This window comes from Lissotriton vulgaris, chromosome 8, assembly GCF_964263255.1.
Source record: "Lissotriton vulgaris chromosome 8, aLisVul1.2, whole genome shotgun sequence".
NCBI classification, from domain to species: Eukaryota; Metazoa; Chordata; class Amphibia; order Caudata; family Salamandridae; genus Lissotriton; species Lissotriton vulgaris.
In genome coordinates this window covers 469,157,069-469,174,853 of record NC_141696.1, presented here as the reverse complement: position 1 = coordinate 469,174,853, position 17,785 = coordinate 469,157,069, and the positions used below count along the sequence as shown (strand labels likewise).

Sequence of the window (17,785 nt, the reverse complement as noted above, 5' to 3'; positions counted from 1 at the left end):
CGCCGAACTCATAATAAGGTCCTTTGTCTTGTTCTGCGTGAAGCCTCATAAATCCAGATATGCTGCTTTATTTAAGAGAAACAAGGTTGCTGGTTCTAGCGTTGAACCGAGGCATGTGAAAAAAACAACCACCAACACGTGTTTTGCCCCTTACTTCACGGACCAGCAACCTTGTTTTATTTAATAAAGCAGCATATCACAAATAATTTCTGGATTTGTGAGTCTTCACACAGAACAAGAATAAGATATAAATTAATTCGATCTGACCTTTTATTCTTATGTGATTTCTATACAAAGTATAGCCAGTTTCTCTCAGTGCAAGTTAATTTTTGACATGCATGCTCCAAGGCTTGTGTGTCCCTGTTTCTCACCCTCATCCTTTTTTCTTAGTATTATGTATGTTGTAAGGTACAAAATCTTATATGGGACCAGTAAAGAAAGTTACAAAGATGCATAGGACATTAGCTATTGAGATACACTTGTCGTTTTTTTGCAGCATGCGAGGAGTCAGATTTCCCTCCAGAGCCAGAGAAATGGCTGCACAGGCCTGGCTCACTGCATCGGTGTTTCCACATAAAACTAATTTTAGTAGAAGAACTCAATTTAAGATGGGTACCTCGATGCAAACCATATGTCAAAAGCCTATCTTTACATCCATCTCCTCATAAAATGGAGGGTCTAATTTCATCCGGTTGGAATTCTGTCTGATATAAGAGGGTTTGCTGTTCCATCTCCGGCTCCTATCACATATTCCACGTTTTTGTTCATAATGTGATTTTTATTTCTCCCTTTGAGCGCTTCAGGCGAAATAATGCACTCTAAAGTCCTAATTTATACTAACAAAACCAACTTTTCCTTGATTTCAAAGAAAAAACAAGTGGAAAGAAAGCTCAGTGATGGGCGTATACTGCAACGTTTGCTTAGCCGACAACTATGTGGATTAAAATACTGACACATTTGGTGTTTATGTTTTTGCTTCCGTGCATTTCTTTCGTGAGAATGAAATTCTGCGCTGTTAATAGGCCAACTGGTCATTTGAAAGTCTGCGGTCTCTCCACAGCTCCCTCTCCCCTTAACCCCTATTCTATGTCTCTCTTCTTTTCATCCATTATGATTGAAGCCCCTAGCCATTATTTATTTAATAGGCAGTTTTATAAAGCACTGCGTGTTACCTCAGAGCGTTTGACAAGAGGGAAATGTCAGCTAGGTGACAGGTAGAAGAGGGATTTGGGTCTAATCGGACAGCGTGAAAGACGTGTGTGCCGTTCTTCAAATGTGACAGCCCTTCTATGGTGAGTTCAATTAGGGCAACTGACTGGTGTGTTTTTTCCAGACACTTTCTGAAGTGTTAGTTCAGATCACAAGTTTGAGCTGAGGCCTTTCGAAAGTTTAGGTCCTTGCAGCCCCAGTGTTGTATTCTCTGTTGTGGTACTTCATTGACCCGCTGGGCAGATGTTGAACAAAGGGTTTTAGTTTTGGGTCATAGTGAGGGATCAAATTCTTATTTATAAAAAAAAAATGCTGTTTCAAGATCTTCCCCCTGAATAATAATTTTATGTGCAGTAGAGTAGCAATAATGCCATGAGCCCTGATGCAAGAAAAGAAAATGGCCCTTGTGCTGTAGTTAGGGTAGTAAAATGCTCCAATTTTCTGGGTTAATGGGCTCTGAGTCACCGCACCAGTGGTAGCTACACCCCTGCTTGTGCGCTGTCTTCATAGTTTACCACCCGCTAGTCCAGTCTACTGACAATGTTTCATAATAGTTTTTTTTTCAACTCTTATCCCAAATCAAGACCAGGGCCTTATTACACCCAGGGCACACTTTTTTTTACTGTTTGCGCCATGGCGCATCTTTTTAAATAGGTGCGCCATGCACACACAGCGGTGGTGAAACCTATAACAGAGAATGCTCTTCCCTCAGGGCAGCCGTGAACTCGTGCTGCCCTGGGAGCAGCATATTCAAGTATTTTGACTGACAAATGTTTTCACATGGAGTGCTTTCCTTTTGGCTTGGATGGCATCTTTCTTGGCCTTGATAGCTGATCAAATTGAGGCACTGTGGGGCAAGAGTCTTCAAGGGGCTTAGTCAGAATCCTTACTGATAGTAAGTCAAAAATCCTCCATGTTATGTGTATCTAGTAACTCAATGACAGAATCACTACATTGTTTCCTTGGGCCTCTTCTGCGGCTTTTAAATCTTCCTTCTCCACAGAAACCCCATTTCTGACTAGGATAGGGCATGCTTTCTCAAAATCAAAAACTCACAATCACTTGACATTTCAATCCGCGCTTCAGGAAAACTTTTACTTTTTTCTAGTTCTCTAATCTGTTGTATTTTAGGTTTAAAAAGTGATCAAGTATGACAATTGTCCGATCCAAGAGGCTTTAGCAAACATAGCATGCACACTGGATGTTTGTCCTTCAATTCAAACAGAATTTAAATGGAGTATTCTCCATGTTCACCTAGGGAATGGCGCTGGAGATACCCAAAGGAAACAATTCCCAAAAAAGTAATTCTCTGACCTGGTCGAATACTACAGAAACAAGCACTGGCGTTGCCAATAGGTCTCGCAGTAGGAAAGTTGGAGCTATTACAATTGCAAATAACAATGCCTTTTATTTTTGTTTTCATTTTAAAAACATAAAGGGCTTTGTCATTTACAAAACCAATAGCTCCAACTTTCCTACTGCGAGACCTATTGGCAACGCCAGTGCTTGTTTTGTTATATTTTTTATTTACCGGTCCTGATGGCTTTTGCCACTTGGATTGATAACTGTAATTCTTTTTGCATGAAAGCACTACCTGCAATGCCGAACAACCCAGCAGTAAATTTAAAATTTAAAACATTTACCGAAAGGACCACATGTGGGGTTAATTAACAGAGAGCAGTGAGTGAAGGAGGAACCGAGTAATCTGAAAGTGTTTTTTGAAATATAGAGTGGCTTCACAACTGCTGGGCCCTCCCAAAAAAGAAATAAAATGAAAATATTTTATTTCATGGATCACAAGAGGTATGGTAGCAGGTAAAGGAACAAGCATTTGCACGGCCAATAGATTTTGCCTTTGTGCGGAAACGGCTTTGCCAAGTTTTTTTTATCTTTGATGCTATCCAGCATGATTAAAGTTTTTTTTTTTTAAAAGCCTAATTTTGTCGGTGAGCACACCACATACGTACACAGAGGAGAGAAGGACTGTAGGTGAAACAAACACACCAGAAGGAAGACTGGGGAAATGGAGGCAACGCGGGGAGGGTGGGAGGTGGGCGTAAGCAACACAGAGGAGAGGAGGACTTTGGGTGAAACAAACACACGAAGGAACACTGGGAAAATTAAAGACGGGGTGTCATCCATTGTTGAAGCTAAACGTGGTAATAGCCAAAAATAGGCACTCAAATCTCTTTAAGCAGCGATCTCAACTGCTAATGCAGAGTACTTCTGGTGTCGTGTCTGCACAAGGCTGCTATTAAAAAAGCACTAAACATTCGCCATGAACAACGCGGGATCGGTCGTCTTTTATAATCATGTCTTGTTTGGAGCAGCTGAAGGTGTCACTAAAGTATGAAAAAAAGTTCATACCTCCACCCCTGTTGTGGTCTTTCAAGTTGAGAATAGTCAACGAATGTGTCAAATGAAAGCACCTGGTCACGACACAAAAAGCATTCGAATTTCTTATTTGGTTGTCTTTATTTTGCTAGCGACATGTGGTCCTTGAAGATGAAGAAAACACTGGAAGCATCTGGGCAAAATTCGAGAGGTGGAGATGTATAGTTATCCGAGTTTGTCGTTTTGAAAACTGCCGGTGGTAAGATTTCTATTTCACAAGCAACAGGGGACCTAGAAGCAACACAAAGGAAGATGGGGGAAATGGACGAAACGCGGGGAGTGTGGGAGGTGGGCTAAAGCAACGTAGGACTGTAGGTGTCAACCGTGTGCAGGGCGCACGGCAAGGCGGCACCGTAAAACAGGGTTTATTGACGTGCTCTTGCAATTCCAGTCAAGAGCCACCTCCCTTTGTGCCTCTCTCGTGCGCCCCCCCCATTGCAAAGCTCTTAGAGTAACAAACAACTGGGGGCTTGGATGATCTTATAGGCAGCATTCTAAAAGTAAGGCAGCTCAGTTGGTCAATGCTCCTGCTACAATAATCTGCATTCAATTTGAAGATCCAGTGATCAGATACAAGCACGGTCAACCAACCCGTTCATCCTTCTGGAGTAGATAAAATAAGCACTGTTGGCTAAGGTAGCACAAAGGAAGATGGGGGAAATGGACGCAAAGCGGGGAGTGTGGGAGGTGGGCTAAAGCAACGTAGGACTGTAGGTGTCAACCGTGTGCAGGGCGCACGGCAAGGCGGCACCGTAAAACAGGGTTTATTACAATTCTAGAAACTATCGCTCATTATACGTCATACGTCGCGTGATCGTCTCTTTAAAACATTGGCATAGTTGTTGCGCAGTCGTCCTCTTTCATCATCAAAGAAATTGGGTCAAAACAAAAAAAAATCAATTAAAAAATGTTTCAAAGTCAGCTGGTGTTGGAGTCGCCCTTCGCGTGCAGTATTGATTCTGTTGGGTGTGAGATCCGGTTCATAGCGTATTAAAGGGTTGCCGAAGTGCAGACTTCGCTGCCGTCCCACATCGGAACCGTGTTAAACCCCCTACCCGTCTAGGCGCTCTTCTCTGCCCGTACCGTGACACCACCGCGTGCAAATCTGCCCATCACCCCCACGTGAACAGTGCTCCCCACAGCGAGTGAATATTTCCACGTTCCCGCGCCGCGTGGGCAGTGTATTCCCCCACTGTGGGGCGATGCATTGAAGCTGTGTGTTCCGTATCATGGTTCTGTGTCCGTGTCTCGTGCACACTCAGCTTCCACATGTGCCGCTGCAAGCCTTTATCTTCAATCATTTATAGGTATTATAAAGTGTCCTGCTGTTACTTCAAAGCGCTAGAGGGCTGAAGCAAACTGTACGCTTAAAAACCTTTCTAGTGTTCATTGCACAGCATTTTCCGTGGCGTGACTGTTACACATTCTCATTATGGTCTGTGGGTTGCACAGTATGACCATGGCATGTCACTTGAACTCCACCCTCGGGTCCGGGCTTTACACGACGTCGCGTGACCTGCCGCCGACTGGATGTCTCCTGCATGGGGGGCCAGATGTACTATAATACTGAACACAAAAACTGGTGGCAGTCTGCTTGCAAGTATTTCTCTTAATCAGCATGGAATGCCTGGCTTTCACCTTGGGGATGCCCTGTAGGGGCTATCTCACAGGGAAAAGCCAGGACGGGTTCCCAAGGCAAGCGCTTAGAGACCCCTGGGTGATAAGCGCTATATAAATCCAATATACAATACAATACAATACAATCTGTAAACGGACCTATGCACGGAAAGGTCGGCTCACCAAATTCTGGTTAGTTGCAAATTGCAACTCAATTTGATTATAAACAATCAAAGGGGCGGTGGCCTGCAAGGACCAGAAGACCTAGTCTGAGATTGTGTTTAAATAAAGTATTGTTTTTGATTTAGTCTGTTTTCTTCAAACGATAGGGGTTACTTAAAAAAAAAAGTATTGTGGCATTGGTCTCTATTATCGAGTCCTAAAATTGCGCACGGTTCAGAGAAGTGAAAGTGTCCTGTTTTTGTTTTATTTCTGACTGTGTTTCGTGTAATGAAGAGACTCTCCCGCTAATGTTGCCTTTATATAAGGAAGCTTGTCGAAAACTCGCATATTCAATGGACACTCAGTAAAACACCAACCTGTATATTTCAGTGAAAGTATCACCTCAAAAAGCTGTATCAATGCCTGTTGTTCCTTCCTTTTCTCCTCTGCTCTTCCTAGCTTATTGTTGTGGACCAATAGCCTTTGTGTTGATAAGAAAATGTTGTGAGTTAAGAGAAATGAAAAAAAAACAAGACGGAGGGAAGGCAGAGAAGGGGAGGGGGGAGGAGAAATGCGACACGGTGTGAAGCAACAGGGGCCTTTGAAGTGAAGCTAAGCTTCACTTCAAAGGTGTGGGAGGAGTGCTGCTACGGCCTGGGGGAAGCTGGCTGGGGAGGGGGAGGAGAAATGCAAGTTTATGGCCCAAAAGCGCGTGCCGGTGGCCACGTGAACTTAATGAAAACCGCAGCAAAAAGCCTGTGGTTTCACGAGGATTTTGAGCACTTGAATTCTCGCTCCCTCAATGCGCTTGCGCGCATCGTAGGTCACGAGACCTAAAAATCTTTCTTATCACCGCAGTAGTCGTCAGATATCGGTGGTCCTTTAAACTAGTGTCTTTCAACTTTGCATTTCAAATATTCAATGGCATGGACAAATTATCTGAAAATCTCAGCTACTTGTTCTCTTGCTTATTAAACCAATCAGCTGAAAAAAGAGCCTTAAATGAGGGATGTACACTTGGTCATTGGTGGATTATCATCAACCTCATAGTGAGTCATCAGGACTCCACCTATGGTCGACAGCCAAAATGAAACATTTAAAGAAATGTCGAAATAATTCCAGACTCAACCACTCGATGGTGGAAAAAGGCACAGCCCGTGAATCTGGAATAAGCTCAAACTGCAACACAGACTTAGAGCCATCACAAGCATTATGATAGAGTTTTTCTGCGTTTTTCCAGCACAATTATCTATAGTCTATAATATGTAGCACATCAAACTTGTAGACCATTTCTATTTGATGGCACAGTAGTCACTTACATATGCAACTTAATAGGACCAGATCTAGTTACAAGAATGGCTATTAGCACATTTGGCTTGGACATTTCTAAGAAGTGGAGAATTTTAGTCCATTTGAGCATCATATATAGAAGGTCAGGATTCTCTTTTTCACAATGCAGCATTTAGTAAAGTTAGTGAGACCAATTTTAAACATTTTTCAGGATCCAGAAAGTATGCTAGCTAATGAGAAACCATGATTAAGCAACTAAAGAAGAGATCTTTGAAAAGATTGAGGGTTTCCAGATCCTTGTCCACTGTGTCTCAAGGGTTAATGGGACCAAACTCCCCCAGGTCATGTTCCTAGATGTTTTGTTTTGAAGATAAACCATTAAGCAGTTTGCATAGATGTGACACATAAAGAATCTATAGCAGTTTAGAGAGTGAGGATGAAACAGATGCTTCAAACACCCTCTGTGTTTCACAATGTAGGCAGCAACCCGCCTGCACTTTCAAAAGGGGGAGAGATCTCCTTGCAGAAGGGTGCAGTGAGTGACTGCACCAGGCTGCAAGGGGATGAAAAATTTCAGAAACTAAGAAAGTTTCAATATTTCGCAGGCTTTTTTGCTTTGAAAGTGGACAAAAGTAAGGCCAAAGGCTGCGTGCAGCGGGGTGTTTGGGTGGCCAATCACACTCTGCACACAGTCACAGGCTGTGTGCAGCATGGAGGTTGGGTACCAGCATGAGTTAGGCACCTGTGGAGGTTTGGGAGCAGGGCATGGGCAGCAGCCTTGCATGGCAGCGGATTGGATGCCCGAATGGGTTGGGCGTGAAGCCCGGCCCTGTTGGCAACGCACCACTAAGCACGGCGAAAAGCCATGCTTAATATTATTATTTTGGCATTTGTAAAGCGCCTGAATCACCCTAAATGGAGTATCTCCGCGCTGCGGACTGGAGAAGGATGAGACCAGGGTGATTAGAACAGAAGTGTTTTCAGTTTTTTCCTGAAGCTTAGGTAGTTGTTCAAGAGGCGGAGTTCCGCGGGCAGTTGATTCCCCATTTTAGGCGCCAGGTGAGAGAAAGATTTGCCTCCCCATCTGGTTTTTCTAATACGGGGAATGGCGAGAAGGCCTTTACCTTCAGAGAGGAGAGTGCGTGATGGGATGTATGTGGTCAGTTTGTTGGCCAAATAGGTAAGGCCTAACTGGTGTAGACCTTTGCAGACAATGCAACATATTTGAAGTGGATTCTTTTGCGGATGGGGAGCCAGTGAAGTTTGTGTAGGAGAGGGAGGGACGGGGTCCGGCGAGGGGTGCTGGTATCTAGGCGGGCCGCCGTATTCTGTACCACTTGAAGGGTCTGCAAGGCTGATTCTTTGGCGGAGATTAAAAGAGCGTTGCTGAAATCTAGGCGACTAAGTACCAGAGTGTGTATGAGGGTTGATGGGGGGAGAAAATGGAAGACTTTGCGCAACAGGCTGAGGGCTTGGAAACAGGAGCATTTGGTGGATGCTATGTGTTCGACCATGTTCAGCTTGTTGTCGACCAGGACTCCTACATTTTTTACCACTGGTTTGGGAGAGAGTGCCGTTCCAAGTTCTTCCTGCCACCAACTCGGGGACCAGCTGGTGACAGCATCAGTGAACAGCATGATTTCAGTTTTATCGCTATTGAGTTGTAGGAAATTGTGACTCATCCATGAAGTGATCCTAAGCATGCCTTCTGAAAAGATCTCTTGGATGTTGGGAGTATCTTTGTCATAGGCCAGAAGCAGTTGTGTGACGTCTGCATAGGAAATCGGGTTGAACCCGATCTTCCTAAGCAGTGCGGCCAGGGGGGCAATCTATATATTAAAAAGGGTGGGACTGAGGCAAAAATCCTGTGAGACTCCTATGGTGACAGAGGTGGTTTTGGCTTAGCAGGGGATTCAGGTGAATGTGACCAAAAAACATCAGTAATTCACTAATAAAAACCAAGGTTAAAGTAATGTTGCAGCTAGGTGTTGAAATAACACAAAAATAACCTAAAAAAAACCACACCGAAATTCATCAATTATAGTTCACTGAGCTAACTATAAATTGCGTCCCCGGCATGCACTGCTTATGACCTCACATATTATATCCCTCACAACATCTCGAATGGCATCATTGATTAGATCACTGATGACATGAAACAATATTTGCAATACAAAAGGGTCTTTTTAACCCTGGAGGCCTTGCTGGAAAATGGGGCATATGGTAAACAGCAGCAGATAGAGGAATATCCATTAGCAACAGGAAACAGTGCGACATATGAAAATGCTGCACACTAAGGCACACCAAACTTGGAATGCATTGATGACTTAATTTTTTTACTGCTGCTATAAGGTAGAGTGATTTTATTAATTTTAATTGTGCAGAAACTGTGAACAATTTGAGAACAAGAAGGTGCACCTGAAATTAATATGTATGAAAACAATGTTTTAAAAATAAAATGCAGTTAATAAATACTACTGTTATTGCGATAAATGAGAAAAGAACAATGATCATGGGAAAAGTACTGCCACCAGTCTCACAATGTAAATCTCACTGGCCCACACCAAACTATTCGAGAGAATCCTGGATCTGCAGTGCCTATGACACACTTTTCCAAAGGACAGAGAATAGCAGATGACTTAACGTCCCTCTGACCAGCAGTGCTTAATTTGAGACTGTGTTTTCCGGTGCTCAGAACTGGAACTTAAAAGTCAACACAGGCACTTATGACAGGCTGCACTGTTTATCTAAATTAGAGATTAACACAACAATAGTTGTTTATTACTTCAATGAATATTAAAAAGGACTAATATCTGCGGTCAAGCCATTATTGTAGCTTTGGGGTCTGAAATAGTCTGAAATGTCATACTTGTAGACTGTGTTGATTAGTAGTTGTGTTGATTCTGTCTCTCGTGGCACATATATGGTCAATGAGTAGTGCAAGCTGCAATGACCTATTGAAGAGGGCCCTGGCACTTCTTTTATTTTTACAAATTAAGCACTGCCAGCACACCAAGCTCATTCTCATCCTCCAACTTTCCACACAAGGCAATGCACATGTCCAAAATGAATTACAGTTACCTGATTTAACAGATAAAGATTGGAACGCTTTAAAATCCTTTGTTATGATTTTGGGGGTGGTGCATTTTTTCACAACTGGAAGTAAAACAAAAATGAAATGGATGAAAGACAGGTATTTATGAAGACAAACAGTGAACAAGTTTTTTTTCACTCAAAGGCATGCAACGATTTCAGCTCTACCAACATTGGGGCTTACGGGATATGGACGAAATACCAAAGAAGGAGTGATACTATTAGATTCTAAAAATGCCCAGTTACTGATATAGTAAAATTATGCTATTTCCACAAATCAATGTTCACTGCAACTGAAGGAGAGAAGCACAGAGGACCAAGTCCTTTTTTAAGTCAACTTACAAACTTCCCAGTGAGAAAAATAAAGTTTTCACAGATGTCGTCTAGTTTTGACAAACAGCAAAAGAGGACTATGCACCCATTTATGGAAGATCAAAGAATCCTGGTCATTTCTTTGTAAGACGGAAGACACTTGCCTGGCTCTGAATAATATTTACATACTTAAAACGAAAATACTTTTTGTGTGGTTGATCTTGGTTAAAAGGTTTGACTAACCAACAGGTGCCTTAGCCCCACCTGATATGTCAAGGAGGAAGAAAGTAAACATGCTGAAGGAAAGTGAAAAATTAAACTAAATTGAATACTGGTGAAAAAAATAAAACAAGAGTCCCTAAGCCAATAGCTTAATGGCAGGAAGTTAATGCAAACATTAGAGTTCTAGATGAGGTGGTGGTATTTATTGAGCTATACTAAGAGAGATGAACCTCTGCATCTTCTGGCAAATGTATTTTATTAGCTAATAAGTAGGACGTCTTAAAAACACAATTTCAAAAGTTATGAAAATTTACAAAAGATGCTTGCAAGTGAAGGCGCAAGAATACCCACCAATCCATGTATAATGAAAGCAGGGCACTTATGTGGCAGCTTAGTCATCAAAAAAATAAATGAAGATGAAAACTATCATTACTGTATAAAGGAAGCACAGAACCTCCAACCTTATTTTAACTCAACCTGCGCTAGAGAAAAAGAAAGTCAGTCCAATGAGCAAGGCACTTGAAGAAGAGAAAACAATCAGTCAGATCAATCAGGCAAAAATATAAAACATTTGCAGGATTAGTCACATGAGTTTTAAAACAAAATGCTGGGATAATAAAGGAAACAGCAAACAGTAAAATCAGTGGAAAAGAAACAGAAAATAAATAAAACATTGAATCGGCACCAGTGTTGAGCATTCATTATACAACCAGCATTGCGAAGCCAATAGGTATGGCTTGCATATTGGGTCCGGAATGCAATTTTAAAAAAAACCGATGCAGTGAAAAAATAAAGTAAAAAAAACAATACATTCTTTATATCGTATAGGCACTGCATACAGAAAGCAAAGTGTGACGATTCAGTGTACTTTTTGAGAAGTAAAATAGTTTCTCATGCACAGGAGGCGGAGAGATACACCAAACAGCCACTAGCATGAGGTGAGATACGTATATGTATTTCTGGGTGGAGCCATAGCCCACCCTATTTAAATTTTAAACAACTGGTAATGATCCGTCGTGCAGGCCAGCGCTATGGAGCCAGATCTTTGAGTTGTAAAATAGTCCTTCATATAGTGGAGGAGGAATGATACAACAAACAGCCAATAGCATGAGGCGAGAGAATATTTTCTGGGTAGAGCCAAAAACCATGCGATGTATTGTTTAAAGAAATAGACAATAGATCAAACAAATAGTCTTACTGTCAAATTAAACTTAAAAAGGTTGGAAGAATCTTTACATTTGAAACATTTTAACCACATGGCTGCTAGGCGTTTTCCCGTCCTGCGCTGGGAATTGCTGTTTTACTTTATTTCATGACGAGCTGGCCTTGTCATCCGCGCACGGCAGGTAAGCGCCATGACGAGCCCAGCTCGTCATTAGCTTCGAAGGGGTTAAGGAGCATTTAGAGAAGTAGAAGCCCAACATGAAACCACAAACAGATGAATAAGGAAAATAGTGATAAAAGCCATGCAACAGATTCTGATAGCATTGCAAGTAACTGTGGTCAGAAAAAAGCCTAACTCTCAATTAGCAGAAAGAGAAAAGGTGGGATCTGTGAGGGCTAGCAACAACAAGTTACTAAATTTAATTCCAAGGGTGGGGTATTTGAAGAAATAATCTTGAATAAAGTTTATTTCAACTTCAAAATAGTAGGGTTGCGTGACGATAAGTCCATGCCAAAGAAAAAGATCTTTTTTTTTACTGGATGCCTAAGGTATTGTACAAGCTTATGAACTGTGTTGGACTGGATGTGGTGTTCTGTGTTGTCTTTAACCCCTTCGAGGCTAATGACGAGCTGGGCTCGTCATGGCGCTTACCTGCCGTGCGCGGATGACAAGGCCAGCTCGTCATAAAATAATGTAAAACAATAATCCCCAGCGCAGGACGGGAAAACGCCTAGCAGCCATGGGGTTAAAACAATTCTCTGCACACAAGGTCTAAGGAACCTAATGAAAGGCTCCAGAGTCATGGACTGGGTGTGACACAAATGGACGCCTGATTATTGGATGCTATAGGGATCACAATGTGCCAATGAAAACCCATTAAACTATAGGTGACGGTGAAGAAGAATTAAGGGAATATATGTTAATTTCCAAATTAAATTAAGGCTATAAACAAGGGTTGGTAGCTTCAGTAGGTGCAAGTAAATTGAGTGGCTTAGAGTGGTTTCTGATATGGCAACTAAAATGTACACGTTATGTATTTGCAGTGCATAATCCCAAGGGAATCGGAAGAGCAATGCAACAGGAGAGGGAAGAGGGAGCTCTTACTTAAGATATGCTGCAAGTTGACAAAGCATGTGGCAGTGCTTTAGCAAGAGCCAAGTCTAAAGAATCATGTAGTACAATGGGAGAGATCACGTAATTAGGAAATATAAGCTGTGCTAGGACTATGCTAAAGGGATCCTTGGTCAGTACTATCAATATTGTACCGGGTTCTGAAGACTATGGACCCGATTACGAGTTTGGCGGTCCTGGAGCGGGCGGCTACGCAAGAACCCTGCTCCAGGACCTCCTAACCCGTTGTCAGACCGCCTGCCAGATTAGGAGTTTTCCTCTTAAAAGGGCACTGCAATGGGAATGCTAAAGCCTGTTCATGCACGGCGTAGACTGTAAAGTCCATGCCATGCAGGAAAGGGGGTGACTGCAGATGGGGGACACACCATGTGCTCCCCTGCATGCATCCCATGGCCCTGAGGCAACAGGGGGCTGTGTAGGGCCCCCTTAGCTCTTTCACCAACAGACTTTTCATGGTGGGCTCACCACCATGAAAAAGCTGGCAACGAAGAAACTCGTAATACGCTTGGCAGTGCCCCAACAGCTCCACCAGCATATTACTGCCTCACACCACTGCAACACCGCAGGGGAATGGCGGTATCTGCTGTGCCACTGTAGGTTTGGTGGTCCTGTGGACCGCCAAACTCATAATCAGGCCGTATATCTTAAGATGAAGACATACTAGATAGAGACTGTGAGAGAAAGGGCCTCACAAACCACAATATTAAGAAGACATCTGATTGGGTAGAATCAAAGTCCAAAGCTTATTGAGGCCACGGTATACAAGATAGGAGTAAAAGAACATGGATTGTTTTATATTAACGTGATTATAGAACTAGAAGTCATAACACCAAAGGGGGGTTAACACCAGGAGTAACTCAAGGACATAAGTCTTCAGGGAAAAAGCTGAAAAATGTAAGAAAGATGTTAATGACACAACTTACTATTTTTAGTAGAGGTGGTGGCCTTATTGATTTAAGATTCAATAAGGCACAAATTGTCAGGACCTTACAGGTTGCGCCTGCATTGCTGGACTCTCGTGGCGCCAGTGTTTGAATTGCGATCTTCATAGCCGGAAACGGGAGTCCGGACTACATTTCCCAGAATTCCCGGCACGCGGGGAGTACTTGTATGACACACACACGCTTCCTGTTGCGTGTAATTCTCGGAGAGTTCCGGTTTCCTTGATGCCGCCCAGTGACGTCGTGCATGCAGCTCGGGGGGTGGCGTCTTCCTTGCCGCGTCGGAACCCAAGGGACAAGCGGTCCAGGTAGGATCGGGACTGGTGTTTTCTAGCCTCTGCAGATACGAGCGGGCCGTTCAGTCAGGCCGTATCTGTTCTCCTTCCATAGTAAGCGGAACGCGGTGGTTGACTGCCACGCGTTGCTGTTTTTTCTCCTCAATCGTAGTGCAGACAACTACGGGGAGTACTGTTTCTTTCCTAAAAGGATTAGGGTTCGCGGAGCGCAGTGGTGAAGGCTAACCGCACGCTACCGTGCTCCCCAATAAGGGACCTTTTTTCTTCTTTCTGTCGGACTGTTTGAGCAAGGAGGAATACTTGCTTCTTTTGCAGCAGTGCTGCTGACTATTGTAACTTATTGCTGGGAACTTTGTTCGTTTGGTAATCATCCTTATGCCTAGTAGAGCGGAGTGATGTGGTTCTTGCTTCCCACGCACTACCGTTTCTACAAATAAGGAGCTGAGAGGATTACCTGCATTTCAAGGGATCATTTGGTTCTGGTTCTATTTCAGTATATGAGTTGCCTTATCCACCTGATTCCAATTTTTCTCCCTCTGGCATTCTTTTCATGGTATGTTAGGAGCAAGGGGGTTGAATCAAGCGATATGGGTATTCCATGAGTGTATCTGCTCTTTGACCTATGTTTGTGTTCCTGTAGGTACATAGAGTGTCAAGAGAGGTTTGCGGTGTTGTGCCAAGGCTGGTTTCTTCCATACCATAAGGTACCTATGGTTCATGCTAGTGAGACCTAATGAGAGTAGACTGTGGCTGATTAAGTATTAATAGATATATATGTTCTTGTCGTTGCAGGTATATCCCTTTCCCTGCTGACCTTTCCCTTTCCCTTCCTGGTTCTTTTTATCCCTCGCCTAATGGCTCAAGGCTTCTGTGTGTTTATACTAGAGGTTTTGTGACATTTGGAGGTGGACCCTTGTGAGCAACAACCGAGTTCCGTGGAGCAGATCCGGACAGAATTACACGCCCACGAAATTAGCTCCGCCCGACTCGGTTGTGTTTACAATGGCTACTTTGGAAGACGTACTGCATGCCTTGGTGCTGGTTCAACAAGAGCTAGCCGCCTCCAAAACAGAGGCGGCAGCTTTGAGGGATAAGGTGGACAGATTGAGTAGAAACCCTTTTGATGCGTCCACTGCACAAGTACAGGTCACCGTTCCCCCTCCCATACCGTTGGCTAGTCCTGAACGGTATTCTGGCGATCTGACTAAAACGCAGGTGTTTCTAACACAAATAATGCTTCATTTCTCCTGCAAACCGGCCTCTTTTCCAAACCATCACTCAAGGGTAGCTTTTGCCATTTCCTATCTGGTTGGGCATGCTGCCAATTGGGCGGTACCTTTGGTGAGAAAGAATGACGCCATTCTTTCGGATTGGACTGCTTTTCGTGCCGAATTCGAGAGGGTATTTGATAGGCGTGCCACTACTTTTAGCGCAGACAGAGAGCTGCTCACCCTCAGGCAGGGTAGGAGGGATTTGATATCTTACTTGACCGACTTCAACCGGTTGGTGGCAGAGACGTCCTGGCCAGTGGAAAAAAGGATGTCGCTTTTCTACCAAGGGTTGAGAGACGGACAAAAGGACATCATAGCACAGATAGACCCTCAGCCGATTACCTGCACAGATATGATAAACCTAACCTTAAGATTAGATGGTAGACAAAATGAAAGAGGTGGTGAACGAAGAAGGTGGGACAGAGTTCCTGGGGGGGTCTGAGTACGTTCCCAAGAGGTCCTTGCCTTCCTCTGACCCAGGCTCAGAACCCATGGAGGTTGGAGCCGTAAGAGCACCATTGTCCAGGGAAGAAAAAGAAAGCCGTAGAGCCCTGGGGTTATGTCTTTATTGTGGGAAAAAAGGACATTTTGTCAAAGAGTGTCCCAATAAACCAAAGACTTCTGGCGTATGGAACAAGAGTAAGAGAATAGCGGTCTCTTTGGTTGGTGAGTCAAGAGCTGTGCCAGGGGACTTTCAGGAAGACCATAGGGAATCCCAGCCTTTGAAGATTCCTTCCTTAACGATTCTGGCTTTAAAGGAAACAGAGACACATATAGTTCTTCCCATGAGACTGGAGAGTCAGAGGAGCGTACATCAGGTCAAAGTCATGATTGACTCAGGGGCCACGGGGAATTTCATAGACAGCAGTCTAGTAGCTTCGTTGTCACTGGCCAGAGTTACTAGAGCGACCCCTGAGGAGGTGTTAGCCGTGGATGGGAAGCCTTTGATATCGGGTCTCATTACAGAACAGACGGATGTGGTGGAATTGTCTTTCAAAGGACCAGAGGGATGGCACAGAGAGAAACTGTCTTTAAACATCATAGTTGCCCCTCAGTATGAGGTCATTCTGGGAATGCCCTGGCTAAGCTACCATAACCCTTTGATCGATTGGAATACAATAGAGGTTCGGTTTTTGACGGAGATATGTAAGGAACATCTGGACTCCTCCCAGACACAGCCTACGGCAGCCTTCTTTCTTCCGGTAGTGGTGGCTACTGCCGCGGAGAAAAAAGTCATCCTACCCTCAGAATATCAGTGTTTCGAGGATGTGTTTAGTGAGAGCCAAGCAGAACAACTACCCCCACACCGTATGTATGATTGCTGTATAGATCTGGTGGAGGGCGCCACGTTGCCGTCATGTCGTGTTTACGCACTGTCGGTTCCGGAAACAGCACACCTAAAAGAATACCTTGATCACTATGTCGAGATAGGGTTCATCAGACCCTCCAGATCCCCTGCAGCCTCTCCTTTGTTTTTTATTAAAAAGGCAAATGGAGACTTGAGAGCCTGTGTGGACTATAGGGTATTAAACAAAAACACCGTAAGAAACCGATACCCTTTGCCACTCATAACGGTGTTGTTAGATCAAGTAAGGGATGCCCAGATATACACCCGCTTGGACTTACGGGGGGCGTACCATCTGGTGCGTGTAAGGGAAGGTGACGAAAGGGAAGGTGACGAATGGAAAACTGCCTTCAAGACTCGTTACGGGTTATATGAATATACTGTTATGCCGTTTGGGTTATGTAACGCCCCGGCGGCATTTCAGTATTTCCTTAACGATGTCTTGAAGGAGTTTGTGGACGTATGTGTGGTCGTCTACATCGACGACATTCTCATTTACTCAGAGAGGACCGAGAACCACCAACGCCATGTTTCTCAAGTTCTACAGAGATTGGGGGAAAACAAACTCTATTGCAAGCTGAGTAAGTGTGAATTTGAGGTGTCAGAGGTGGAATTCCTGGGGGTGATCCTAAGTCCTACTGGGTTGCAAATGTCAGAAAGAAAAGTGAAGGCTGTCCAGGAGTGGCCAGTTCCATGTAATGTAAAAGATGTGCAGAGTTTCTTGGGCTTTGCGAACTATTACCGGAGGTTTATTGCACAGTTTTCTTTGGTGGCATCACCTCTGTCCAAATTACTCAGAAAAGGAGTCTCATTTTGTTGGTCAGTAGAAGCAAATAAAGCTTTTACGACTTTGAAGGAAGCTTTCACCACTGCCCCCATTCTGGCTCATCCCAAACCAGAACTTCCGTTCGTAGTGGAAGCAGATGCTTCTGACACTGCAATAGGGGCCATCTTGTCACAGCGGAACCAGACCACGGGGCAACTGAATCCCGTAGCCTACCTGTCCAAAAAACTGGGTCCAGCAGAGACAAACTATACTATAGCTGAAAAAGAGTTGTTAGCTATAAAGAAAGCATTTCAGGAGTGGTGTCAACATCTGTGGGGTGCCACGTTCCCGGTCACTGTGTTCTCAGGTCACAGAAATCTTCAGTACATGAAGACCGCAAGGAACCTCACACAGAGACAGATGAGGTGGATGTTTTTTTTTTCTGAATATGACTTTGTCATCACTTATCGGCCTGGGGCAGAGAATAAGAAAGCTGATACCCTGTCCAGACAGTCACATCCTGGCGACGTTCCGGGTACCAAACCCTTAGAGGCGATAGTAGACCCAGGAA

The 17,785-nt window shown here is 43.8% G+C and overlaps 1 protein-coding gene across 6 annotated transcripts in view; it reads right to left on the bottom strand.

Annotated features, from left to right (window-relative positions):
• Positions 1-17,785, bottom strand: part of REPS2 (RALBP1 associated Eps domain containing 2) — a 1,031,179-nt gene that overhangs the window by 393,078 nt on the left and 620,316 nt on the right. For 4 of the 6 annotated variants that reach the window (XM_086934261.1, XM_086934264.1, XM_086934262.1 and 1 more), the window contains one exon: positions 9,754-9,828. The exons of the other annotated variants lie outside the window; for them this stretch is intronic. In XM_086934261.1, coding sequence (XP_086790387.1) covers positions 9,754-9,828 — 75 coding nt within the window. The remainder of the gene's footprint in view (positions 1-9,753; positions 9,829-17,785) is intronic. 6 annotated transcript variants of the gene reach the window in all.